The 27,878-nt window shown below is 46.1% G+C and overlaps 1 protein-coding gene across 1 annotated transcript in view; it reads left to right on the forward strand.

Moving 5' to 3' along the window:
- The window catches only part of ITGA2B (integrin subunit alpha 2b), a 320,876-nt gene that overhangs the window by 76,739 nt on the left and 216,259 nt on the right, over positions 1 to 27,878 (forward strand). The window contains exons 4-5 of the mRNA XM_086923897.1: positions 1,986 to 2,151; positions 12,922 to 12,971. Coding sequence (XP_086780023.1) covers positions 1,986 to 2,151; positions 12,922 to 12,971 — 216 coding nt within the window. The remainder of the gene's footprint in view (positions 1 to 1,985; positions 2,152 to 12,921; positions 12,972 to 27,878) is intronic.

Consider the following 27,878-nt stretch of genomic DNA (forward strand, 5'->3'; position numbering starts at 1 on the left):
TGCACCTGCTGGGTCTGATTTGAGCTACTTTTCTTTACAGTGACTGCAGAAAACTAAGAGGCTGCGTTCTTTATCAGAAAAAGATAAGATTTTCTGGTAGGGAAATAAGTGGGGTTTACTAGCTGCACAAATGCAGCCCATGCTTCATGGTGTGAGGCCTTTGATTGGTGACCAAGTTTCAATATACATTAGTAACTATCATCTTACCTGCAGAGGAGAATCAGCATTAAGCAGTATGTCAGTGACAGCAGCAAGACTCCTGGGCATGGCCGCCATGTTTGTAATGAGATAGTAACAACACTTGACAGCAAAGCAGTATCTTAGCAAGTAAAGTGGTAGGGAGGGAGTGCCGTTGTTAAGAGGTTATCCAACAAGCAATGTTTGTCCAATAACACTAGTCAACATTGCTCGACGTGGAATTTGTGTGCTTTTGACCCATTGAAAATGAATACAAGATTGTAAATATAGTAGCACGCAAGATCATTAACATTGCTTAAAACATTGGTCAACATGTGGAAAACTTCAGCAACCATTTTACAGGAATATTTTTGCCCCCACCAGAAAATGCTTAGAAAGCCGTGCAAAATTGTTTGAAAGCATAGCACACCCATAATCCTGGCCTCAACTTAAAACAGTTTAATGAATAAGTAAGAGCTCTATTACCCCTTTGCCCAATTTCTCTCCCACTCTCAATTTCCTCCTGTGTGCTGGCTCACACCTGTCCCTTTCACAATCTCAGTGTATTTGCCACAGTGACAAAGTTGGTTTTCTCTGCATTTTTTTCTTACCTTTCATTTCTCCTGTTCTCTGTCTGATGTATTCCTTTCATTCACCCTCATTCTTCTTTTTATTCAGTTCTCTCCCCTTTTTGTCCCTCATTTTTGTGTTGCTTCCTCTCTAGCTTGATTCTTACTCTCTCCAACTTCACACTTCTCCTTCAGCTCCTCTCTAGCCCCCTCATTGCATTTATCATCCGTTTTCTTTTGCCCCATCGTCTTTGCCCCTTGTCTTTCTTGGTTTTCCTCAGTTCCCTTCTGTCTCTCGTTCTCTGTTCTGCATCCCTCAATCTCTACTTTCCACTCATCATTTTCTCACCAGCTAACCTCTCCCCTTGTTTACCTCCCGCTACTTATCTGCTCTCTTTACTTTCTGCCAGTGGCCCTGTCACTATATTTTGTGGGTCCCTCTGAAGGGAGCCTTGCGTCTTAAGAGTTCACATCGACTGATGTTAAGTAAAGCAAAGAAAATATTTGGAAAGGGTATAGTCAGTCCCTATATCAATTATGTTAATTTCATGAAACCAATTCACAGAAAAACATTTCATGAGAGCTCAAGCTATACCAAACCCTGAAACATCCCTGGTAAGTGGTACACAGTGTAAGTGTGTTATAGCACATTGATCTTTTGGGGGAGGCAGTGGACTCATTAAATATTAGGATTTCTCGGTTTTAAGATATCTAAAGCAAGAAAGTGTGCTTTGTTTATCCAGTGGGGAAGGAGATCAATGAACTGTCCTTGTCTAAGAACAGCTGCATGAAACCACAGAAAGGCTACTAGTGGAAGCAAATTCTGCTCAACAGCTTTCGCATACCTATGTGGAGGGTTTAATGCAGTAGTTGTTGACAGGCGCAGATAGCTATGCAGCATATTTGACCTGCCGAAATTGATCGAATGTTGGGTTAGTTAGTGCATCTGATAATTATCAGATGCTGCCTTAAAATAAAATAAACTCGAAATTCAGTCCCGAGCGTAAGCAGGGGTTTATGCATGGGACTGAATTAACTTCCAACCTGTAATTAGGGTCTTAGGTTTTCAGGCATCCTTCAGGAACCATCTGTCAATTTGCGAAAGCTTTAAAATTGCACCCAAGCAAGGCCATAGACCTGCATGTCGAGATTTACGTCTGTCTATAAGAATCGGGCAGAGTACTAACAGTCAACAGACCTAAGCAGACAAGATTTTTTTTCTCCCTCTTTGGTGTCCAGGCCTGTGCTCCGTATCAGCACTGGAACGTTCGAGAAAACGGGAAGGCGTCTGGAAGGACACCTGTCGGAGCCTGCTACATCGCCACCGAGGACCTGAAGGCCTTCGTCGAATATTCGCCCTGCCGTAATGACAGGACAGAGGCCTTCTATGCCAGCACCGGCTACAGTAGGTGTCAATAATGCACACCGGAGCGACACGTTGCTGCATAATTAACTTTAAAAAATAGCTATATGTTATTTAACTTTTAGTGTAGCAACATACGCCAATACTTAACACAGATAACTTACTTTCATGAGTCAATAAGACAACTGCATGCATGTGTAGCAATGAGGAACCATTTATGTCATTTAAAAAAGAAACTTGCCGCATTTATGTTTTACCGTTGTTTTTAGAACAAGCTTCTTTGCACGGTTCGCCCTGCAGCGGAGCTTCTTTTACTGCTGCAGAGTAGATCTTCTCGCTCACGCCTTCATGGTAGCCCCCTCCATACGTGCTCTCTGATCTCTCCGAAATTTAGTCCACCGTCTGACAGACTCGAACTGATAGGCTGATATCTGTTCAGAGTTATGCCCTTTCCCTGGTTCCGTGAGAATCTCGAGGTTTCTTTCTTGCATTCTTTTTATTACGGCGCCACGGGCAAACCAGCCAGGGTGACCAACTGGCATAGGTGCAACTTCAGGACGGTGAGTGTAAAAATTCAGGACCAAGGGTCAAAATTCAGGACAGAAGGTCAAAATTCAGGACAAAAGTTACGTTTTACAGACACATTAGAAGAGGTCGCGCAATAGTATGCAAGTAAGTAAATAGACAACCACTTAAGTACAACTCAAAAGAAGTTTATATTAGGTTGAGATAATTGTGCACTTCATGGCTTTTCAGTATGCGCGCAGCTTTGAATAAATGTGCAAGTTGCGTTAACAAAACCGCCCCCCCCCCCACCCCCACCCACCACCACCTTTCCAGCCTCCCATGGAAACGCCCGATGCCCAGTACGGACAGTCCGGGCTTGCTACCACACTCCAATGGTGACCCTCCTCTTCACATAGGCCCCCTCTCATGTGTATTTAATTTATTTTATAGGGCTACTCATCCCAAGTAAGAAGGACAGGGTGTCGGCATGAGTTACATCACACACATGTTATATACAGACAATGACTCATATAAATGTGAAAGTCATGTGGAGAAGTGTGGCTCACTGGTTAGAGCAGGCAGACCCTGGAGCAGAGGTCAGACCCGGGACCAGGGTTCAATTCCCGACGCGGCAGGGTCTTGAGCTCAAATGTCCACGGACTCGATAATTCTCGCTTCGGTGCCTGACCTAATCATGGGTTCACACTCTGCAACTCTGGGCATTAAGCTTGCTTAATCTCCACAACGGCCCCCCGCGGCGGGATGCCTGGCTTTCACCTTGGGGATGCCCTGTAGGGGCTATCTCACAGGGAAAAGCCAGGACGGGTTCCCAAGGCAAGCGCTTAGAGACCCCTGGATGATAAGCGCTATATAAATCTAATATACAATACAATACAATACAATCTATAGGAAATGTACTTAAGATGATGGGGGTTACAAAGTGTAATCATTCTTTGATCCATCATTCAGTCTTTCACCAGGCCTGGGGCATACTACCTCCTCTGCCCTCCCATTGTGATAGCCCTTCACATTAGAACATGGAAAGGGCTTTAATCGTCCCAAGAGAGATCTCACGCACAGCTTCTCTTTCTTATCCATTGACAGGGAAACGGCTCTTCAGAAGATCCCACCCTCCCTACACCTATCCTTTGCTCCCATATGTAGTGGCTCCTGTGAGAGGCCGGGGTCTTTGCATACCCAGGTTCCTCTACGGCAGAGGTCTTCAATCTGTGGGGCCCGACCCCCAGGGGGGTCGTGGAGTCCTGGGAAGGGGGCCGCAGAACAGATTCTGTCAGTTTGCCTTAGTGGCGCCGAGCTGATGGAGGCCTAATTCACACCGAGGGGTGAAAAAAATCAAAGCCTCATTAACAAGTAAAAGGTCTTTTAAAGACCTGTGAAGTACTTGGGTGTGGCTTTGTGTGTGTCCAGTGAAGCTGTTTCAGCCGGGCTCACATACACGAGGGGTTGGGAGGGGTGGGGTGGGGTGGCTCGGGGAGGAGGCTGTAGCCCTTTGAGTTCAAAGGTCGTTGCGCGCCTGGAGCTGTGGGTCCCACCAGTAAAGCACGATGAAGGATGGATGGACGAAAGGGTGGACGAATGAAGGATGTGTGGATTGATGAAAAGGTAGATGGATGAAGGATGTATGGATGGATAAAAGGTTGCATGGATAAATAATGGATGGATGGATGTGTGAAAAGGTGGGTGGATGAATGATGGGTAAATGGATGGATAGATGAAAGGGTGGGTGGATGAAGGATGGCTGTATGGATGGAAGGATGAAAGGGTGGATGGATGAAGGATTAATGTATGGATGGAAGGATGAAAGGGTGAACGGGTGAAAGATAGATGGATGGAAGGATGAAAGGGTGGATGGATGAAGGATGGATGTATGGATGGATAAAAGGTTGCATGTATGAAGGATGAATGGATGTGTGAAAAGGTGGGTGGATGAATGTTGAATGGATGGATGGATGAAAGGGTGGATGAAGGATGGGTGAACAAAAGGGTGGATGAATGAAGGATGTATGTATGGATGGATTGATGAAAAGGTAGATGGATGAAGCATGGATGTATGGATGGATAAAAGGTTGCATGGATGAATGATGGATGGATGGATGTGTGAAAAGGTGGGTGGATGAATGATGGGTGAATGGATGGATAGATGAAAGGGTGGGTGGATGAAGGGTGGCTGTATGGATGGAAGGATCAAAGGGTGGATGGATGAAGGATTAATGTATGGATGGAAGGATGAAAGGGTGAACGGGTGAAGGATAGATGGATGGAAGGAGGAAAGGGTAGATGGATGAAGGATGGATGTATGGATGGATAAAAGGTTGCATGTATGAAGGATGGATGGATGTGTGAAAAGGTGGGTGGATGAATGATGGGTGAATGGATGGATAGATGAAAGGGTGGGTGGATGAAGGATGGCTGTATGGATGGAAGGATGAAAGGGTGGATGGATGAAGGATGGATGTATGGATGGATAAAAGGTTGCATGTATGAAGGATGGATGGATGTGTGAAAAGGTGGGTGGATGAATGATGGGTGAATGGATGGATAGATGAAAGGGTGGGTGGATGAAGGATGGCTGTATGGATGGAAGGATGAAAGGGTGGATGGATGAAGGATTAATGTATGGATGGAAGGATGAAAGGGTGAACAGGTGAAGGATAGATGGTTGGATGGATGAAAGGGTGGATGATGAAGGATGGATGGATGGATGGATGTGTGAAAGTGTGGGTGGACGAATGATGGATGGATGTATGTGATGAGGTCTAACAGGCGCATTTATGGTTGTCGATAGTTGTTGATGAGGAGTACCAGTTTCTAGAAACTTTTATCGGTAGGGGGTCCTTACGCCTAAAAAGGTTTTACAAGGGGGTCTTGGCATCAAAAAGTTTGAAGACCTCTGCTCTACGGGAAGGCAAGATTCAGGGAGTGTGGGGATTAAAAGCCTGGAGGCTGTATAGCAAGCCCTCTCAGTCCACTCTGTTTGTCCCCCTCCCATGTCTGGACATAGTGGCAATTATTCATACGCCAAACGCCTTAAGTTAAGGAATGTCAAAGGTGCAGTCAGAAAAGACTAAAATAATAAATATGACGGACAAACATATGCATCTTTGGTCAATTTGAAACTCCTGATAAGGAGGACTCTGAGGTGGGTTTCGGGGTGGACTGAAATGAAGGGTGGCTTACTGGTAGCCTTTCTTTTTTAGCTCTGCTCCCGGGTTGGTCACATCATGGGGTCATTTGCTGCAAGGCTTGTCATCAAGCTCGATCACGGTTAAGTCTACCTGGGATCAGGCATCAGTATGTCCATTCCCGCACATGACCTTTATTAGTTGTACAAGGATGTTGCAAAGTAAAGAATTTGATCACACTGTATGTGACGTTACCCGTCGCTCTGAACCGTAGTGCAGTTTCCTCCGTGGGTACCACAGCTACCAGGAAGGCGACTCGTTTATCTTTTTTGTTTCCATCCAATAAAATACTCCATGCTGGGATTTTGATGCCCGTATTTATAATGCTTTTAGCTAAAAGGCCAGAACTGGTTTAGATTTTCATACATGACATGGGACCTTTTGACAGCTTTGGCTGGGTCACGTCATAGGTTCTACTTTGTAAAAGCCATGCCCTCCATACACTGTCACTTTGCAGCCATACACCCACCACTGGCCTCAGAGCCCTACACTTTGCAACTCGGAGGTACAAGAACCACATTCCATGGGCCTGTCCCCCCAACACACAGAGGCATGCCCCCCAGAGTCCTGTGCTGTCCTTGCCCTTTACACCCCAACGCTGTCATCCATATGCTTCGGATCAAGGTCCCTGGGAGCACTGTTCTTCGAGGCCTATTCGTGTCAGTAATGTTCAGACCACCCACAGAGAACACATCCAAATACAGCATCGACAGCTAAACAGCCAAGCCTTACCTGTCGCTCACAATCAGAGGCACAACGATAGCCAAATTTTTCAGCGGGTGAGGAAGGGGGTGTGAGGGCTACTACAAATTTCGGAGGCGTGGTGGGGGGCTAATTCTTCCAGCAAGAGGCAGGGAGTGTGGAGATGAAGGGGAGGAAAAAACAACAAAGTCTCGTTAATGCGTAATTGGTCTTTTAAAGTCCTGTGAAGTACTCGGTGGGGCGCTATGTGTGTGCTCAGAGCAGTGTGAGGCGCCCCAACAGAGCTGAGTGTTGTGGCAGGGGAACAGTGATGTTCCCAAAGCCAATGTCCTAAATTACAGACAAAGGGCATCCGTAAAAGGGATTCTCACGGACAACGGACGTGAGCTCCAAATTACAGACGGTCCGTGAAATTTACAGACGGTTGGTCACCCTAGCTGCGCCTTCCTCCAAACTTCCTGCTCCCCGGCAGCACAATCAATGTGACGTCCCACTTGGCGCACTTGTAATAGAAAACCTGACTGGTCTCATTGGACATATCAAATAAACAAAAAGAGAGAGGCCAAATCAGTCTCAGAATTGCCACTAAGTTGGAGCGAGATAGATAAGGATCACACACTCACTTTGGGTGAATAGGAAGGCCCTCACACACCGACCTGGTCAGTGTCATGCTTCATCATCGGGCCCCACCAAAGAGGCCGAGTGCCTCTTTGGTGTGCTACGACGCCAGAAAGACTGCGGAGCTGGTTGTGTGAAGAGGGGCGTGTTGTGAGGGTGAGTGAAATTAAAAGTGTCTAAGAGGGTATCAAGAAAAACATTTTAATAGGTGATCCCTAAGACACGTATTACAGGTATTATGTGTCTGAATTTAATTGCCAAGGTTTAGGAATGGTAAAATTCAGAGAAATACAATAAATCAGTCAGTCAACATGTTTCTGCCATATGGGAGGTATAAATTTACCAAGGCATTCATCAGGACTATACCCCGGCGGTATGGACTCTCTAATCGTCCACCCTAACCTGGGGGCGTGAAAGTGAAAATTATAAAAGGTGAAAAAAGTGCATGAAAAAAGGAGAGCGAATAGCTCAATCCCAAAAATCCTCCAAAATCAGGAGAGTATCAGCACCTGTGGAGTGAAAGTACACACACAAACACAAACAGACAACAATTAATAAATGCCATTGCGTTTGGTCGTAGTGCTCCTTATAATGTGGCATAATTTGTGTGCCCAAAGTAAACACTAGGTTTAACACCATCCACATAACCCTATGGGGATGATATCGGTAACTCTGGGAAGTGGGGTGATAAGGGTGTCTTAAAAACTCCATTGATAGGGAAGAAATGGTTAAAAACACACTCTATGTACTCCTTCTGAAGGGATCAATGGACCAAAGGTCTCTGACCCCCTACGATGGTAATATCACACAAATATCTCACTTTAAAATTTGGCGCTACTTGCACCATGGGTCTCGGGAGGGGGGTTGGAGCGTGCCTGGCACATCCTGAAAATGAAAGAGGTTTAGCCATTAGATCCCCGATATACGGGCGGTACTTAGCTTCGTTTCATGAAAGATCGGCGATGTTTGTGATCCGGGTGCACTCACGCCCTCAACGCTCTCAGCCCACTTGGAACCTAGGATCTGCCTCAGAACCGGACCCCGACGATGGAGAGCGGGGCCGGTAACTGAGTATTAAGGCAGACGGGCTGCGCGTCGCGTTCTTCCGGGTGGGCGTGTCCAGCCAAAACGAGGCTTGGAACGCGCCCGCTCATTGCTGGAGTGACGCGACTTGAAACCGGGTAGAGGCTTGAAACGCGCCCGCCCTGTATGGGAGGGACGTGGCTTGAATACTCAAATAGATATGCAGAATTCAGTCGGCATAACGGCTGATTATGGAATTATGGATTCCGAATTTTTTGACAAGCGAAAAGAAAAAGAAAAAACGAGCGCTTGTCATAATTTATAGATAGTGCACTGAAGGTTACACCATGGTTAATATGGTAGTGTACCAGTTGTAAGGGGTGTGAATGCTAGGCAACCTGTTGCTCTTTAAGGTACAGGCAAGTATCACAGATTCTCATTACAGGTTTATACTGAGGAATTAAAAGTAGAGGGCACCGAGAGGCATTCCTCAAAAAGCCTTATCATTAAAAAGATAGGTAGATCATATTGTCATACAGGTGCTAAGACATCCTGCTCAAGATAATACAGTATTCCATGGAATGTCATCGTTGAGGCCGTTGGTATTGGTGCCCAGACGATACACCCAGCGCTGCTCTTTTTCAAAGAGTCTGCTTGTGATATTAGTTGTCCCATGGAGTGCTTCAATTACAGTCCACCTCATATCATTGGGTGTGTGATTCCTATCTAGAAAATGGCGGCTCAGCTTAGTGGTCTCATTGGACACAACCTGCCCAGCGCCCACGATCACATATGATGTAGAATCCATCATAAATCAGGCACAGTAGTCCATTTGTCATCGTGAGCCTGCCAACACTGCCTTAGCTCCCAGTGCGAGAGCCAACGCCTGCTGTGGGAGCACAGTGCGCAAAGTTCACGCTACGGGCGGCACGCTTCTGCTATGTGCCCTAGGAGCTTTAGATTAAGGTTGAGATACAATACAGATATGCGTGACAATGCATTTCAGTGCGGTAATGCGGATTACCACACTGAAATGCGTTTGTATCACGCCTGATGCGTGATACTCGGCAGGGCTGGTAATACTATCCTACATTTCAGTGGCAGATAGAAAGGTATTATACAGAAATCCGTCTTATAAGGCAAATACTTCTTCAACGAGTAACTATAAGCGTCTTTTTTGTGTTAATAATCATAAGGTCTCATTTTCTAGGTAAAATGGATTGGCTCATGTAGTATTTTCATTTTCTATATGACATTCGGAGACTCCTAACACCTTGCTGCTGTGCTGTTTGGAGCAATGTGATTAAAACACTTTATCTGCTGGGCTCCTACTTGGGGAGGCCAATTGCCAGTAGGCCAGGGCAGTGTTCGCAGAGTTTTGCTATGCCAAACTCTGCGAAGTGACCAAAAAACTCAGCTTCACTAGGAGGAGTACCGTAAGCAGGGGAGAGCATTAGGCCACCCTTTTGTGCTGATTTTTAGCAATGAGTGATTAGCGCTGGAAAACCAGCGCAAACTGCACCATGAGCAGCACAAAAGGGTGCTGCTTCTTTCTGCTGTATGAGTAGATGTTTACTCGAAGCGACAGCTTCCGTAATGCGAATGGAAGGTTTCCGACTGCGAGCTGTAGCGGCCATCTGCGACTGCCCGCATTGAGTAATCTTGCCGGGAGGTGGTCCGGATTAAGATTTGCCTCGCTCACGCTCACCAAGTTAACGTTGGCAAGCGCGAGAGAGGAAAAAACTCTTTCTGCACTCCCCACGCTATGCGGAGCGTGGGAGTGGGATACATTTCGCAAACTCCACCAGAGGAGTGGAGTTTCACACTCAGGCCAATTTACCAGCTATGGGGAAGTCTGTTAGCTGTCATAAACACATAGGCCCCCAGGGTTTGCTATTCATTTGCTTAGCACTGCACTGCATCCCTGCACATCACACTGGTGTTATCATGGTAACCTCTGTAAAGAAATCACTACACTCTGTATCTCCCCTCTCTTTCTGTTCCAATCAAATTTAACGAAGCGCCCACTCTTTAATGACTTCATCAAAGATCTGACACCACTCGTTCACCTACGTGTTGTCACCTTTTTTATCAATACCCCAGGTACCCTACAAATTCACTTTGGGTATACCTGTAGGTATTTTTAACTTTCCCTTTTTTCCTGGATCCCTGGTTTTTGAGCCGGATATTATCTAAGGAACTCCCATTCTTTTGGTTGAGTCTGCCCTGGCGGTACCACCCACCCAGGGTGTGAATAGGCGCTGATGGGGAAGCAGTCACGATAAAGGGAGTGAGGCATCTACTCAATATCTGTGAATACCCAACCAGTATTAGGGAGTGAGGGCCACATGCATCAACCTATTTAGGAAGTGCAAACGGCGTGAATCGGTAAATTCGGCCGTTTGCACTTCCTAAATACGTTTTTGGGATGCATGAAACAATTTTTCAAAATTCGTTTTTTTTTGCATTTCCTAAAAATGCGAATGCATTTAAGGAATCGCATTTGTGCGATTCCTTAAATGCAATGCATCAATTTTGAAAAAAATGCGAATTTTGAAATAGGAAGTGCAAATTAACACGAGGTTGACCTTGTGTTAATTTGCGAAATTCTTTAAAAAAGCACAAAAATGCATTTTTGAAAGTGTCATGTTACAGACACACATGTCCTTAGGACATGTGTGTGTGAAACATGCACTTTAAAATACATTTCAGGGGTGCAGGGGGGGGTCCTTTGAACCCCCCTCTGCACCCTTGCAATGCATCAACAAATTGCGATTTCCTAAAAAAAGAAATGCAAAACGGCATTGATTCCTATGGGCCTCTAGGCCCATAGGAATCAATGTAATGCCATTCCTTAATTGCGATTCGCAATTAAGGAATCACAAATTCCGAAAATTAAGAAATCCTAAACAATTTTAGGATTTCTTGATGCATAGGATTTTGCAATTCCTAAATTGCGATTTCTTAATTTTCGCAATTTAGGAAATGCAAAATCCTACAATGATGCATGTGGCCCTAAATCTTTCTTAGAACAGGATCCACACCTTTCTGTCTTCAATTGGGCCAGTTTCTCTTGTTTGTGACTATGGACTTTGGGAGAATGCAACTGGTCTTGCAGTCTCTCGCTGTCCATTCTGGTGAAGAAAAATTATCTATCATTTTATTTACCACTTGATTTTGTCTGGTATTTTGGCTCTTTCTCAGTGTTCATGATTTCACTGGATGATCTTTATTTATTCAGTTTTCTTGGTTCTGCTGAGGGCCGGACAGACTGGCTACAAAATTGTCTCCAGTGAAAGGAGATGGGGGGGCTAGATAACCATCTAAAGACGTTCTTGCACACTGGCCTCTTTTTATCAGCCTATGCGGGAGTGTGGGAGCATGTGTTGTATGGTGTAAGTTTGTCTGTGGGTGTGCCTGTACAGATAGGCACGCACCTCTCTATGTCCGCTAATGAGGAGGACCTGGATAGGTTACAGGTTGTGCAGAACACCGCAGCCAGGCTGGTTCTAAATGCTCCCCCGAGAACACCTTCAAAACCTCTTCTTGCCAGGCTTCATTGGCTTTCCATCCGTCAGAGAGTTGTTTTTAAGATCTGTTGTACGGTCCACAAAGGACTTCATGGTTTGGGTCCCTCCTATCTGGCAGACAAGTTTGTGCCGTACGTTCCTTCTCGTGCTCTACGGTCCAGTGACCAAATGCTTCTCACGATTCCTAGGATCAAGCGGGTGAGGCAAGGGGGTAAGGCCCTGTCTGTGAAGGGACCAAGGATATGGAATGGTCTCCCTCTCCAGCTTAGGCAGCTTGAAAATCATCTGGCCTTCAGAAAAAAGCTGAAGACGTTTTTGTTCCAGGTCTAACCACACAGTTTAGGAACTAGATTGGAGCCTTGGAATTCGATCTCCTGCAGGTTCAGCAGTCAAATAGCGCGGAGATACTCCCTCGGGAGTCTATTCAAGCGCTCTACAAACCCGCAAAATAAATAAATAAATAAATAAATGTTTATATGGATATGTGGATGTGTACATGTATCTGGGTTTGTCTTTGCTTGTGTGTCTAGATGTATGGGGGCATATAAATGAATGTGTGTTTGGCACTCACTTTTTCGGTGTGTATCTTAGTGTAAGACTGTTTGGTGATAGGTCTGAATTCATTTGCATTTGTGTGTGTGCCTCTTTGTGTTTTAGTCTGGCTGTCTCCCTGCACATCTACAAATAGGGGGATATGTGTCAGTGTGTGTGTGTGTGTGTGTGTTTGTGTGTGTGTGTGTGTGTGTGTGTGTTGGGCTGTGTGTGCGTGTGTGTGTGTGTGTGTGTGTGTGTGAAACAGAGAGAGAGAGAGACAGAAAGATTGATTTGGGTTTTGTGAAAACTCATTATTGTCTGTAGTCACCTAGTGAAGCTTCATTGCTTTATTGGACAATGTGATAAATTGACATAGATGTACTGTGGTACTGTCTGTTTTTCAATTGCAGTGTTTGAGGGGACGGCAGATGTTACCAGGGTTGTTATCTTTTTCTTGTGGAGAGCATTCACAAGGGAATCTTTATTCTTGCTATGAGTGATTTAAACAGCTCAGGTAAAACAACCCCCCCCCCCCCCAACTCCCATTTCCCAGACAGGAAGCTTTGTTACCTCCTCTCAATAAAAACGTTTGATTCTTCAACAGTTCAGATATTCAGAACTAGTAGGAGAGTGTGATGACAACAGGAAGTGTACACAATTACACAATTCTAACCCTTCATTGTCCCTTTCTACAGATAATGACAGACGGTACTGCGAAGTTGGTTTCAGTATAGATATCACCGGTGTGAGTATCTAGTACTTTGCCTATGCACTTAAACTGTATGTAATGTGTCTTCAGAGGTCTTCTCTTCTTTACATCTGCTTTGTCTTACTCTGAATCTCTGCTTTTCATTCTCTCTCTCCTTCCTTTCATTTAAGGCAGTGGTTGAAAAAGTGCCAACTCATTTCTGTGGCCCCTGTTTCAAGGCACTCAATCCTCAACTTTACACTCCTCGCCATGGTCTTTATGTTCTCTAGTCGCCTATTGTTTCCTTTCATTGGTGCTGGAACAATTTTCAGGAAGCGGTTGCTGCCATCAATGTTACATCACTGAAGTCATAGGATTGTGAAAAACCCAAGCAGTACTCTAAGAGCAAGTGTAACAAATCAGTCGCACCCATTTATTAGGAGAGTGGTAGGGGTTGTGGTAGGTAGCCATTGACGCATTTTAGAGCACACTCTTGCACATATATTACTAAAGCATGGTGTGAAAGCTCACGGTTATTTACATACAGAAAATTTCCCATTGAAATTGCATCTACATTTGCACAGGCATGTTGTTTTACCGATTAAACTAAACAGCACACAAACAATGTGTGGAAACCAGGCACAAATGTTCATCATTTGCACATTTGCGTTAATTTCTTTTGGTCGTATTACAATCGCTGTTACCATAATACTTCAGAACTGCAAAACATGTGCTGTATTTGTGCCTGCCTAACTACTGCTATATTTTAAATAATGTGTACATTTCATTTACAGGTATTTCAATGTTGGTGTGTGTTAGGAACAAATTGAGATCCTACAGGCTTTCCTTTAACACTCCATATACAGCAAGATTGTCACATAGTTCACTTTACAAAACCCTCTGACTTTGCAGTTAGAGAAGGAAAATGTCCATCAATTGTTTCTTTTGCATGTTAGAAGAATAAGCAGACATTTGACAGAAGACATAGCCAGACATTTGATTTCTGTCTTTGAACGCACTTGCAAATGTGACAAGATAAAAACTACATTTAAAGGCATCTTTATTCCTCATTCACCTTCTGAACTCTGTCATGGTTATTTTGGAGGTGCGTAGCACCCCACGCACCTCTACTTACCTCGCCTACTGTGCCTTTGTCCTTCTGTTCTTGCTTTGCGTATTACCAGCCTATATTTGAATACCCCAATGGCCTGTTCCTTCTTGTTGGCTGCCCGTTTGCATACCTATCTCCCTCTACATATCTCTCAATTTACATTCATATGTTTCTGGCTTCTATGTGAAAACTCAATTTACTATCACACAAACCTGCGCAATCCAGCTCCAAACTTACTTACTACTCAACAAACTCTACAAAACCCATGAAATCAACCAGCAGACACAATTGGTCTATTGCATTCCCAAATCGGCACGAAAAGGCGTCAAGATTGTGAAAGCAAAGTGCTTTGACTCCATGAAAATAGGTGTAAACATTATAAAAATGATGGTAACATAACAAAAATGTAAGATATTATTTAAAAACGACATATTTATATATATATTTTAAATGTCAATGATGGCAAACTATATTGCGTATGTTATTGAACACTCTAATAAAAGTGCTTAATATGTTAGAGTGGGCTCAATGTTTTAGGCTCCCACCAACACTTAAGAATGCTGTTGTGGGCTGCATAAGTTTGATTCCACCTCGTTTCTCTCTCTTCTAGCATCCTATACTTCCTGGGCCTTATTTATGAAAAGTGACGCATCGCTGCGTGAAAACAGCGATGCGTCACTTTTCACTGCGCACTCCTTGCGACACCAATGATGCGTCATATTTAATGTATGACGCATCATGTCGCAAGGAGTTACAGATACGTCAGTATTTCTGACGTATCTGTAAGCGCAAAAGTGACGCATTGCTGGAGTGTGTCACAAAAGTGACGCAACTCCAGCAATGCGTCCTTTCACATGGGGAAAGCCCCATGTGAAAGGGCTTGCGTCAGTCTTACGCCTGCTGTGAGGCAGGCGCAAGATTTTGACGCAACAGCGTCCTAAAAGTGACGCAGTGAAATCTCATAGATTTCACTGCGTCACTATTACGAGACTTTTTGCGGGGGAACGCCCCCTCTGCATACATTATACCTGACGCAGGTATAATGTGGCGCAGGGGTTTAAAAAGTGACGCATCTACCTAGATGCGTCACTTTTTAAATATGGCGCAACAAGGCGCATTTTGTACGCCGCTGGTGCGTCACAAAAAGTGACGCACCGGCGGCGCAAAACTGACGCAAGGCCTCATAAATAAGGGCCCCTGTCTCTTTATCTCGCTCTTGCGGGGTTTTGCAACATATTTCAGCTTCAGAGAAGTTAACTCTAAAGAGGCATGATTGAAAAAGTTGTGTTAATGGCTGGAGAGTTTTAAGACATTCTTGATTTTCACCGGTTGTGAAGTCCGTGAAGATTTCTGGCTTCATTTAAAGTGTAAGGTTTTTCTGCACATCGTACATTTTCAGTGCATTTTAAGGTAGAGGATGGAGAGGATGTAGCCTTATGGCTAGAGAGGTCGACCGTGAAGCTGGGGAGCCTGGTTCGAGTCTCGGCAGGGTCGCTCAACATCCTGTGACTCTGGGCAAATCACATAATCTACCTGTGCGTAACAAAGTTAATGTGCCCATCTGTAACAAAACTGGTGCTCATGTAAAGCGCTCTGATACCCGATATCTTCGGGTCGAGTTCGTGCTATATAAAACTCCCCTAATTTTCTTATCAAACTCAGCCAAGATGAAACTGTGGCATAAATTTCAGTATTATTATTATTATTATTATGTGCTCAGAATGTTGGGCGTTCTCGGGATCTGAAGTTGGGTGCAGGGTCTGCCTGCAGGCCAGGCCTTGTGTTCAACTGAATACTTTGCGAGCCAAAGGTTTGCGCGGTCGAGGGTTGGGTGCTCGCGGGGGATGGGCTGAAGGCTTGGCCGCACATGTTTGGTCAGGCCCTGCACCCAACCCCACATTGCAAACGGCCGAAAGCCATGTGCAGTGCAGGGTTTGGTGCTTGAGGGGTTGGACACAGGGCCTAGCTGAATGCAATGGCAGGCGTAGGGTTGAGCGCCCATTGGGGTTTTTTCATAGTTAGGTTTAATAAAATTTCACTTTACATTAAAAAACCCTGGAGATGTCATCAGTGATGTCATAAATGATGTCATATAACATGTCATGAGTGATGTAATATGTGAGGTCATAAGCAGTGCATGGCCGGGGCACAAGTTATGGTTCGCTCTACTAACTATAAATAGTGAATTTCTGTGTTTCTTTTTTAGTTATTGTTAATTAATGTTGTCACTGACATATTCACCTAACAATAATGTCACTTTAACCTTTGTTTTTTCAGGGAATTACAATTACTAAATAAATCATTTTATCATACCTAACTATAACATTAGCTTAACCTTTGTTTTTTTAGTGAATTTCTTTTTTAAAAATTTTGTATGCAAAGTAATATTTAATTACCATACGTAAATCCCCCACCGGCAGCCAAGCGCTGCAGCAAACCCCCCATAGACAGCCAACCTCTCGTTGTGCACAGCCTTTTGTCACACGCAGCGTAGCCCATCCCCCAGGGCCATATTTATTTTAAAGGGGAGGTGCGTGTCCCCCCCTTTCCTAGCCATCCACAAGGGCTGTGTTTTTTTTTTTAAGGGGAGGAGCAACACAACCCTCCCTCCACATGCCTATTTAGGTCTGTGAAACCCACCCCCTGGGACCTCTAAATGGATGGGTACCCCGGTGCCCACCCGTGGCATCTACCAAACACCACTTTGGGAGCCGCGGTGTGTCCTAGGGGTCCCACGGCCACATCCGGCTCCCCACATGGTGCTGAAGCCAACATTGCTCCCCCCGCAGAGAACAGCTATTTATGCTGCTCCCTCCAGGTGGGAATGCCAAAGCAATTTTCTGCACGACATGGACTGTTAAGTCTATGTTGTGCAGGAACGAGCATGCATGCAGACAGGGGGGTCACCATGTGCCCCCATGCATGCTTCCCCATAGTCTGAGGCACCAGAGGGACCTGTAGTGCCCCTTTAGTTTCCTCACCACCAGCAGTTTCATGGCGTGAACACCGCCATGAGACCGCTGGAGTGAGAAATCTAGTATATGCTTGGCCGCTTTGACTTGCAAAGTATATTGCAGTCTCACACTGCAGCGCCACTGGCGGTTGCGGCGGTCCCATGGTTGTGCGACCACTGAAGTTGTAATTCTGCGGTTAGACTTCCAGTGCGGCGGTGACTGCCACACCAATGTGGGTTTAGCGGTCCTATGGACTACCAAACTCGTAATCTAGCACTTTGTGTTTGGTTTTGTTTTGCTGGAGTTTTAAAAATGCTCCCACCAGGCAGGAGCAAGCAGAAGTTATCCAGACCACACCGATGTGGGCAGGGAAACTGCTGTGTCTGGGTGGTGGGCTCCCAGGACACAGCAATCATGCAGGCCCCGGGGATGGCTCCCCGGGACCAATGAAGGCTCAGGGTGGGTGGCTCCGTGGTCCCCCTCCCCTTTTCAAAAAGTGACTGCCTTTGGGGATGTGGTCTCCAGAACCTTTTAAAGCATCGTAGAGTGGGGACGCCCTAAAAAATGCATTGGGTCCCGGGGATGGGGTCCCTTGGGCTGAATACAGCTTTGGGAGAGGGACTGTGTGCCCCCTCCCCATATTTAGTAAATTGGAGCCAGGGGATGGATATGGATCGAGGAGGAGGACAGCACCCCCTCCCCCCGATTAAGAAATCGCACCCTAGGGAATATCGCTTCGGGAGGAGGGGCCCACGTGGCTCCCTCCCTTTAATTAAACATTGCGACCCAAGCTGCCATTTTCTTTGCTGCAATCCCGCAGAAGTCCACTGCTAGAATTGCTGATTCTCTTTACATTTAGGCCACAGGTGGGGTCCCTCTGGGTCCTCCCAAGCGACCTAAGGGGGCAGGGTATCCCTATCCTGCTCCCTTATATAATTTTTTGTCTAAAAGTTCAAGACAGGGGACTAAGTCCCCGAGTCCTGTAATGGCTGCCAGCAACATTTTTCTTGTCTTGCTGGCAGCCAATCAGAGCGCCCTGGCAGTCTGACTCTGGCGGGAGGAATGTAGACCAAGGAAAAAGAAGCTCCCTGGGCCAATCAGAACACTTTATAAAATTGCAAATGAGGGACTCTCGTGAGAGATCCTTGAACCCAGCTGTCTAGATATACAAATATTATTTAACCTTAATTTCTCATAAACTACTGAATGGATTTATAGGAAATCAGAAAGAGCACAATGTTTGGGCACATATCTAGCATACTGCCTACTTTGGGTTTAATTCAGTTCATCAGGTTTTGCAGTGGCGCTTCTTAGAGAAGTCCATTTAAAATGCATGGGGATTTTGGGTTTTAGGACCCCTCTTATTTCTAGGACTCCACCTCATGGACCACCCCAAACTTTCCATGCACAAAATAGGCAAAAAGCAAAACCTTTTTGGAAAGTTACATGCAGATTCGTCAAACAGTGCCAAAGTTATTAGCAACACAAACATTTCCTGTATATATAAAAGCATTTTGGGACCCCCCCCTTTTTCTCTGCCCTTGCTTTACGAATCATCCAGAAAACCTCAACACTTCAGCTCAAGTGAGTGGTCCATTAGTTTTGAAAATTTCGCAAACGGCTCCAAAGATATTGGCGAAAGAAAAACCATTTTTTGAATAGAAACAAAGTCCTAACTACAACTACCTAATGGTGACCGCCAGCAGGTAATAAATATATATATATATATATATATATATATATATATATATATATATATATATATATATATATATATATATATATATATGTGTGTGTGTATATATATATGTGTGTGTATATATATATATATTTATACATATATATATATGTGTATATATATGTGGGTGTATATATATATATATCTATATATGTATATATATATATATATATATATATATTCACGCTCTTTGGGGAGTGTCCAACAAGTAAGAAGCACTCGAGCACCGCAACTGCTTTTCCCCAAAGCTTTATTCAGGTTCAAACACTCGCTTTTGCCAGTAGATGTGGGCTGTTTCTTCCGGACGCGTTTCGGGCATCTCCCTTCCTCGGCGGCATACAGTCCATGAGACACCATGTTGTCCCGCCTCCATTTAAGCCGATATCGCATGCCAGGGATTGGCTGATCAGCATGATCGTATGCGTTGCTTTATGGGAGGCGTAGTCCATGTGATTGTGGTGCTCATATATTAATAATTAAAAGCTACGATGAGCCCCAGCGAAAGCGGCGTGTTAACATCCTTGTTGCAGTGCCCCACACTTGAAGCTCCTGTGTGCGGCTCCGTGGCCTCCTTCTCTCGAGTGGTGCCTCTCAGCGGCAGGACAGCCGCTAAATATTCACGCTCTTTGGGGAGTGTCCAACAAGTAAGAAGCACTCGAGCACCGCAACTGCTTTTCCCCAAAGCTTTATTCAGTTTCAAACACTCGCTTTTGCCAGTAGATGTGGGCTGTTTCATCCAGACGCGTTTCGGGCATCTCCCTTCCTCGGCGGCATACAGTCCATGAGACACCATGTTGTCCCGCCTCCATTTAAGCCGATATCTACGAGTGGATCCCCGCCCTCACCTATACATAAACCAAGCCGCTGTTCGCGTGCTACTCAAAGGTGGACACCTTCGAGCATTAATTAATACGCAGCCGTACAGCCGCGGAGTATGCACCACCCCGGTACCCTGGGGGTCACTACAGTGAAGCAGCAGTCGTACTTGGAATCGAGGACGGGCCCACTTGTGGAGTCCATACAGGACTTGATTGTGTGCTTCCCGGACCACACTTCCCAGAATGCACAGTCTCATTTGAGCCTCCCATCGGTGGGTGTGTTATATATTAAATGGGGAAGTGGGTCGGCGGTTGCGCACATCGCTTCCGTTCAAGCCCCTGAAGAGAAGCAAATGGAGCTTCGAAACGCGTCGGGCAGATCCCGTACGGAGCGGCGTCTACGAGTGGATCCCCGCCCTCACCTATACATAAACCAAGCTGCTGTTCGCGTGCTACTCAAAGGTGGACACCTTCGAGCATTAATTTATACGCGGCCGTCCAGCCGCGGAGTATGCACCACCCCGGTACCCTGGGGGTCACTACAGTGAAGCAGCAGTCGTACTTGGAATCCAGGACGGGCCCACTTGTGGAGTCCATACAGGACTTGATTGTGTGCTTCCCGGACCACACTTCCGAGAATGCACAGTCTCATTTGAGCCTCCCATCTGTGGGTGTGTTATATATTAAATGGGGAAGTGGGTCGGCGGTTGCGCACATCGCTTCCGTTAAAGCCCCTGATGAGAAGCAAATGGAGCTTCGAAACGCGTCGGGCAGACCCCGTACGGAGCGGCGTCTACGAGTGGATCCCCGCCCTCACCTATACATAAACCAAGCTGCTGTTCGCGTGCTACTCAAAGGTGGACACCTTCGAGCATTAATTTATACGCGGCCGTCCAGCCGCGGAGTATGCACCACCCCGGTACCCTGGGGGTCACTACAGTGAAGCAGCAGTCGTACTTGGAATCGAGGACGGGCCCACTTGTGGAGTCCATACAGGACTTGATTGTGTGCTTCCCGGACCACACTTCCCAGAATGCACAGTCTCATTTGAGCCTCCCATCGGTGGGTGTGTTATATATTAAATGGGGAAGTGGGTCGGCGGTTGCGCACATCGCTTCCGTTAAAGCCCCTGAAGAGAAGCAAATGGAGCTTCGAAACGCGTCGGGCAGATCCCGTACGGAGCGGCGTCTACAAGTGGATCCCCGCCCTCACCTATACATAAACCAAGCTGCTGTTCGCGTGCTACTCAAAGGTGGACACCTTCGAGCATTAATTTATACGCGGCCGTCCAGCCGCGGAGTATGCACCACCCCGGTACCCTGGGGGTCACTACAGTGAAGCAGCAGTCGTACTTGGAATCGAGGACGGGCCCACTTGTGGAGTCCATACAGGACTTGATTGTGTGCTTCCCGGACCACACTTCCCAGAATGCACAGTCTCATTTGAGCCTCCCATTGGTGGGTGTGTTATATATTAAATGGGGAAGTGGGTCGGCGGTTGCGCACATCGCTTCCGTTAAAGCCCCTGAAGAGAAGCAAATGGAGCTTCGAAACGCGTCGGGCAGATCCCGTATGGAGCGGCATCTACGAGTGGATCCCCGCCCTCACCTATACATAAATCAAGCTGCTGTTCGCGTGCTACTCAAAGGTGGACACCTTCGAGCATTAATTTATATGCGGTCGTCCAGCCGCGGAGTATGCACCACCCCGGTACCCTGGGGGTCACTACAGTGAAGCAGCAGTGGTACTTGGAATCGAGGATGGGCCCACTTGTGGAGTCCATACAAGACTTGATTGTGTGCTTCCCGGACCACACTTCCCAGAATGCACAGTCTCATTTGAGCCTCCCATCGGTGGGTGTGTTATATATTAAATGGGGAAGTGGGTCGGCGGTTGCGCACATCGCTTCCGTTAAAGCCCCTGAAGAGAAGCAAATGGAGCTTTGAAACGCGTCGGGCAGATCCCGTACGGAGCGGCGTCTACGAGTGGATCCCCGCCCTCACCTATACATAAACCAAGCTGCTGTTCGCATGCTACTCAAAGGTGGACACCTTCAAGCATTAATTTATACGCGACCGTCCATCCGCGGAGTATGCACCACCCCGGTACCCTGGGGGTCACTACAGTGAAGCAGCAGTCGTACTTGGAATCGAGGACGGGCCCACTTGTGGAGTCCATACAGGACTTGATTGTGTGCTTCCCGGACCACACTTCCCAGAATGCACAGTCTCATTTGAGCCTCCCATCGGTGGGTGTGTTATATATTAAATGGGGAAGTGGGTCGGCGGTTGCGCACATCGCTTCCGTTAAAGCCCCTGAAGAGAAGCAAATGGAGCTTCGAAACGCGTTGGGCAGATCCCGTACGGAGCGGCATCTACGAGTGGATCCCCGCCCTCACCTATACATAAACCAAGCTGCTGTTTGCGTGCTACTCAAAGGTGGACATCTTCGAGCATTTATATATGTGTTTAAAATGTGCTTATTGAGTAATAATCCCCTAGCAGCGATAGTCTTTCTACACTTATGTTTTTCACGTGGTACAGGAAGTTACCACCAGGGGGTGGTAACCTACACAGGTGACATGCATTTAAAAACGGCTTGTGATTGTTTTATTCTTTGCATAGCAGCGTGAGCAAGGGCATCCGTGTCCGAAACGCGTCGCTGATGTATGGCTGAGCGAACTGCAAGAAAATAAAAACACTATTTGCCTGCCAATTTGGTGGTTCGTCTCTTCCTTCCTGTGGTTGGCGTGGAGGCTGTGTCCGCATACGCAGAGCTAGAGTGAGGAAATCCAGTGTTCTCATATATATATATATATATATTCACGCTCAGTTCCCTGCAGGTTCCGAGAGCACTCGCAGACGGGTGTGTGATGCGGTTACAGGACCCGCAAAATATACCGCTAAAGGTTTCCATCAGGTTCGCCAAAGAAACCACGCACTCCGGGGGTAGTTCTCAGATGTTTATTTTAAAGTTCGCAACAGACGCGTTTCGGCGCTCCGCCTTCCTCAATGTTACAAACATTGATGGTAGGCGCCATGTTTTAACAGCATTCTCGCCTGATTTGGTGGCAAAAACAAACAAGGGACTAAAATCATACACCATATTGGATGTTGTTAGCATTGTAAGTCACATTTTGTTCCAGTACACTAATAATGCCATAGTAGCTTATCTACTTGATTCCGCTACAATTTATGCTTAAATTATATCATATGCAAACACAACAGGTGATGGACCGAATGTGGATCAATGTCACACACTCAACCCAGTCCAAAGATCTGGGCCCAAATCCATCGTTATTTTGCACTCCACACCACCCTGGGTTAGACAATGGCGATATGCAAATCAGCTCTGACCCTGTGCCCCATGGGAACAGTCCAGTCCGAACTACAAAAGCCATGTCCTTCCCAGAACGGAATCAAGCATCCGAGGACCGGACCGGTTTCGAGGTAACACCTCTCATCAGCCCGGCTAGCTTGACTCCAGTGGTGTGGAGTGCCTGGGACCCACGTCTGGGCATCCCCAGCGCACTTAGGGCGGAATATGCAAACACAACAGGTGATGGACCGAATGTGGATCAATGTCACACACTCAACCCAGTCCAAAGATCTGGGCCCAAATCCATCATTATTTTGCACTCCACACCACCCTGGGTTAGACAATGGCGATATGCAAATCAGCTCTGACCCTGTGCCCCATGGGAACAGTCCAGTCCGAACTACAAAAGCCATGTCCTTCCCAGAACGGAATCAAGCATCCGAGGACCGGACCGGTTTCGAGGTAACACCTCTCATCAGCCCGGCTAGCTTGACTCCAGTGGTGTGGAGTGCCTGGGACCCACGTCTGGGCATCCCCAGCGCACTTAGGGCGGAATATGCAAACACAACAGGTGATGGACCGAATGTGGATCAATGTCACACACTCAACCCAGTCCAAAGATCTGGGCCCAAATCCATCGTTATTTTGCACTCCACACCACCCTGGGTTAGACAATGGCGATATGCAAATCAGCTCTGACCCTGTGCCCCATGGGAACAGTCCAGTCCGAACTACAAAAGCCATGTCCTTCCCAGAACGGAATCAAGCATCCGAGGACCTGACCGGTTTCGAGGTAACACCTCTCATCAGCCCGGCTAGCTTGACTCCAGTGGTGTGGAGTGCCTGGGACCCACGTCTGGGCATCCCCAGCGCACTTAGGGCGGAATATGCAAACACAACAGGTGATGGACCGAATGTGGATCAATGTCACACACTCAACCCAGTCCAAAGATCTGGGCCCAAATCCATCGTTATTTTGCACCCCACACCACCCTGGGTTAGACAATGGCGATATGCAAATCAGCTCTGACCCTGTGCCCCATGGGAACAGTCCAGTCCGAACTACAAAAGCCATGTCCTTCCCAGAACGGAATCAAGCATCCGAGGACCGGACCGGTTTCGAGGTAACACCTCTCATCAGCCCGGCTAGCTTGACTCCAGTGGTGTGGAGTGCCTGGGACCCACGTCTGGGCATCCCCAGCGCACTTAGGGCGGAATATGCAAACACAACAGGTGATGGACCGAATGTGGATCAATGTCACACACTCAACCCAGTCCAAAGATCTGGGCCCAAATCCATCGTTATTTTGCACTCCACACCACCCTGGGTTAGACAATGGCGATATGCAAATCAGCTCTGACTCTGTGCCCCATGGGAACAGTCCAGTCCGAACTACAAAAGCCATGTCCTTCCCAGAACGGAATCAAGCATCCGAGGACCGGACCGGTTTCGAGGAAACACCTCTCATCAGCCCGGCTAGCTTGACTCCAGGGGTGTGGAGTGCCTGGGACCCACGTCTGGGCATCCCCAGCGCACTTAGTGCGGAATATGCAAACACAACAGGTGATGGACCGAATGTGGATCAATGTCACACACTCAACCCAGTCCAAAGATCTGGGCCCAAATCCATCGTTATTTTGCACTCCACACCACCCTGGGTTAGACAATAGCGATATGCAAATCAGCTCTGACCCTGTGCCCCATGGGAACAGTCCAGTCCGAACTACAAAAGCCATGTCCTTCCCAGAACGGAATCAAGCATCCGAGGACCGGACCGGTTTCGAGGTAACACCTCTCATCAGCCCGGCTAGCTTGACTCCAGTGGTGTGGAGTGCCTGGGACCCACGTCTGGGCATCCCCAGCGCACTTAGGGCGGAATATGCAAACACAACAGGTGATGGACCGAATGTGGATCAATGTCACACACTCAACCCAGTCCAAAGATCTGGGCCCAAATCCATCATTATTTTGCACTCCACACCACCCTGGGTTAGACAATGGCGATATGCAAATCAGCTCTGACCCTGTGCCCCATGGGAACAGTCCAGTCCGAACTACAAAAGCCATGTCCTTCCCAGAACGGAATCAAGCATCCGAGGACCGGACCGGTTTCGAGGTAACACCTCTCATCAGCCCGGCTAGCTTGACTCCAGTGGTGTGGAGTGCCTGGGACTCATGTCTGGGCATCCCCAGCGCACTTAGGGCGGAATATGCAAACACAACAGGTGATGGACCGAATGTGGATCAATGTCACACACTCAACCCAGTCCAAAGATCTGGGCCCAAATCCAATTTATATCATAAGCACAAAAATCAAAGCTTATTACGCGCGGAATGTAAATTTTAAATTGCGCGCACATTTCTGCAATCACATTGTCACGCCGTGTATCGGCTAAGTTATTTGGCATAGACTGGGTTTACTAATTCTCGCATATACTTAAGCGACTGATTGCATCTCAATGTTTAACATTAATGAAATTTCGACTTGAGCTGCCAACATCTTATCTAATGACAGTGTCTGTTAACAGGAAAGAGTCTCCTACTTTCTACTACCTACCTAAGGTACATAAGGACCTATTGAATCCCCCTGGTAGGCCTATTGTAGCTTCTCAAGGTAGCCTCCCAGAACATTTGTCGATATATATAGACTCTTTCCTTTCTCCCCATGTGGTTAATCTTAAATCATATCTTAAGGACACGAAACATTTTTTGAACTGTATTGACAGCATCAATTGGTGTGATGGGTATACTATGTTGGTTATTGATATTACCAGCCTTTACACGTGTATTACGCACGAAGAAGGGCTGGCAGCAATTTCCTGGTTTCTGGAGAGTAGACCAGTAAAATATTTCGAGCATAATAAGATGCTGCTCGAATTTCTACGATTCTGCCTTAACAACAACATTTTTCTCTTTGGTAAGGACTTATTTAAACAGCTTACGGGAGTGGCGATGGGTACCTGCTCCGCCCCCAGCTTCGCTAATTTATTCGTGGGGTGGTGGGAGGAGCAGGTAGCCTGGCCGCCTGCTAATAAGAAATGGAATGATCTTGTGAAATGTTGGTACCGGTATATCGACGACCTCTTTATAATTATGGAGGGATCAGTCGAATTGGCCAAAGAATACATTGAGGTACTCAATACCAATCACAATAATCTGAAGTTCTCAGGGGAAGTGAGTCGAAATGAAGTCAATTATCTCGACTTAACAGTTTTTGTTGAGAATTGCAGTTTACAAACTAAACTCTTTCGTAAGGCGACCGCTGGGAATTCCACCTTATTTGCGACCAGCAGCCACCCGAAGAGTTTAGTAAATAGTATACCGTATGGAGAATTACTTCGGATAAGGAGGAATAACACTAAGGAACAGGAGTTCCGTAAAGCGGCGAGCAGCAGCATACAAAGATTCAAAGCAAGGGGGTACAAAGATGGGCTACTCAGGCAGTCTTTGAGCAAGGTTCACAATCTAGAAAGGAAAGGGCTGTTAGAAGATAAAAAAGACACAAAAACTGATGGGGGGTCGTTAAGACTTATAACGACCTACTCTAGTAATGCTGCAGACCTTAAACGCATAATGCGCAAGCATTGGAATATCCTGATGACGGATAATGTCATAAAACAAGACTTACCCTCTTATCCTTTGGTGACTTTTAGGAAAGCAAGAGCACTGAAAGACTATTTAGTCCATAGTCACCATGAAGAGTTCAAACCTAAACCCAAGTCAGAACACATGAAAGGTTTTTTTCCCTGTGGTCGCTGCAAGGCGTGTAAAGCGAGTAAACGCACTGTACAATATAATATGCCAGGGGTGAAACAGCCTAGAAAAATACAAAAATTTCTCACCTGTACCACGCCATACATATTGTCTGACATGTCCTTGTGGCAGAAGGTATGTTGGCAGTACCACGAACCCAGTGAAATTGAGCATCTTGGAACACCAAAGAGCGATCCAGAATGCAGATGTGAGCTATCCTGTAGCTAGACATTTCGACAAAGAACATGCACGTAACAGGGATCTGTTATCGTACTTTTGTCTAGATTCTGTCCCCTTTAGTGTGAGAGGGGGGGACAGATTACAAAAACTCAGGCGACTTGAATCGCGATATATAATCGATCTGCAAAGCAAAATGCCTATGGGACTTAACATGCATGAGGACTTGGCTGTCCATTTAATGTAACTGAAATGATATACATGAAATGTGGATGATTAACCATAATCTTTGCTTCCTCCAAGGTTCTAGTTTATATGATGAATTGTTGAACGTTATACATAATTTGGTTGATATATTGTATCATCACGTTATCTCAATGGGGATGATCATCAGCCCATACAGGGCAGTATAACAGCACCGTTGGTGCGGGTATGATGATAGTAGTGTATATATTGTATAGCCCATTCTGGGCGTGATACGGATAGTACACTTTATTGAGCCATAATGCGATCTATTTGATTTTTAGATACTTATGAATTGCATGTATCTTGTGGTATTCTTTATATATGTTATATCAGTATCCAGGCACAGACCCACTCTAAGATGGTGGCTATCTTTCCATCATCGAGTCCTATTTTTATGTCGAGCTGATTTGACACGTGATGGTTTAAATGGAAAGTGTTTGCCGCGTTTCCCGTTTCATTACTGAGGAAGGCCGAGTGCCGAAAGCGCGCTTTGAGAAAATAAACAACTGTGAATTTACCCTGTGAGTGCTGCTTCCTGATTCCCGTTTGATCGCGGGGAGGGACTTTGGAGCTGATATATATATATATATATATATATATATATATATATATATATATATATATATATATATATATATATATATATATATATTACCTACTGGCGGTCGCCAGTAGGTATATATAGTTAGGATTTTTTGAATAGGGATTTCTGAAAATTCTATGTTGAATAACTTTGGCGTTGATGGACGGAATTGGCTGAAATTTTCAGAAAAATGGCACATTTTGTTTCTGAGCGTCCCCTGAAAGTTTGCGGGGGTTTCGTCAAGCGGGGGCCGAGAAAAAAGGGGG

The sequence above is a fragment of the Lissotriton vulgaris genome, chromosome 5 (assembly GCF_964263255.1).
Source record: "Lissotriton vulgaris chromosome 5, aLisVul1.2, whole genome shotgun sequence".
NCBI lineage: Eukaryota > Metazoa > Chordata > Amphibia > Caudata > Salamandridae > Lissotriton > Lissotriton vulgaris.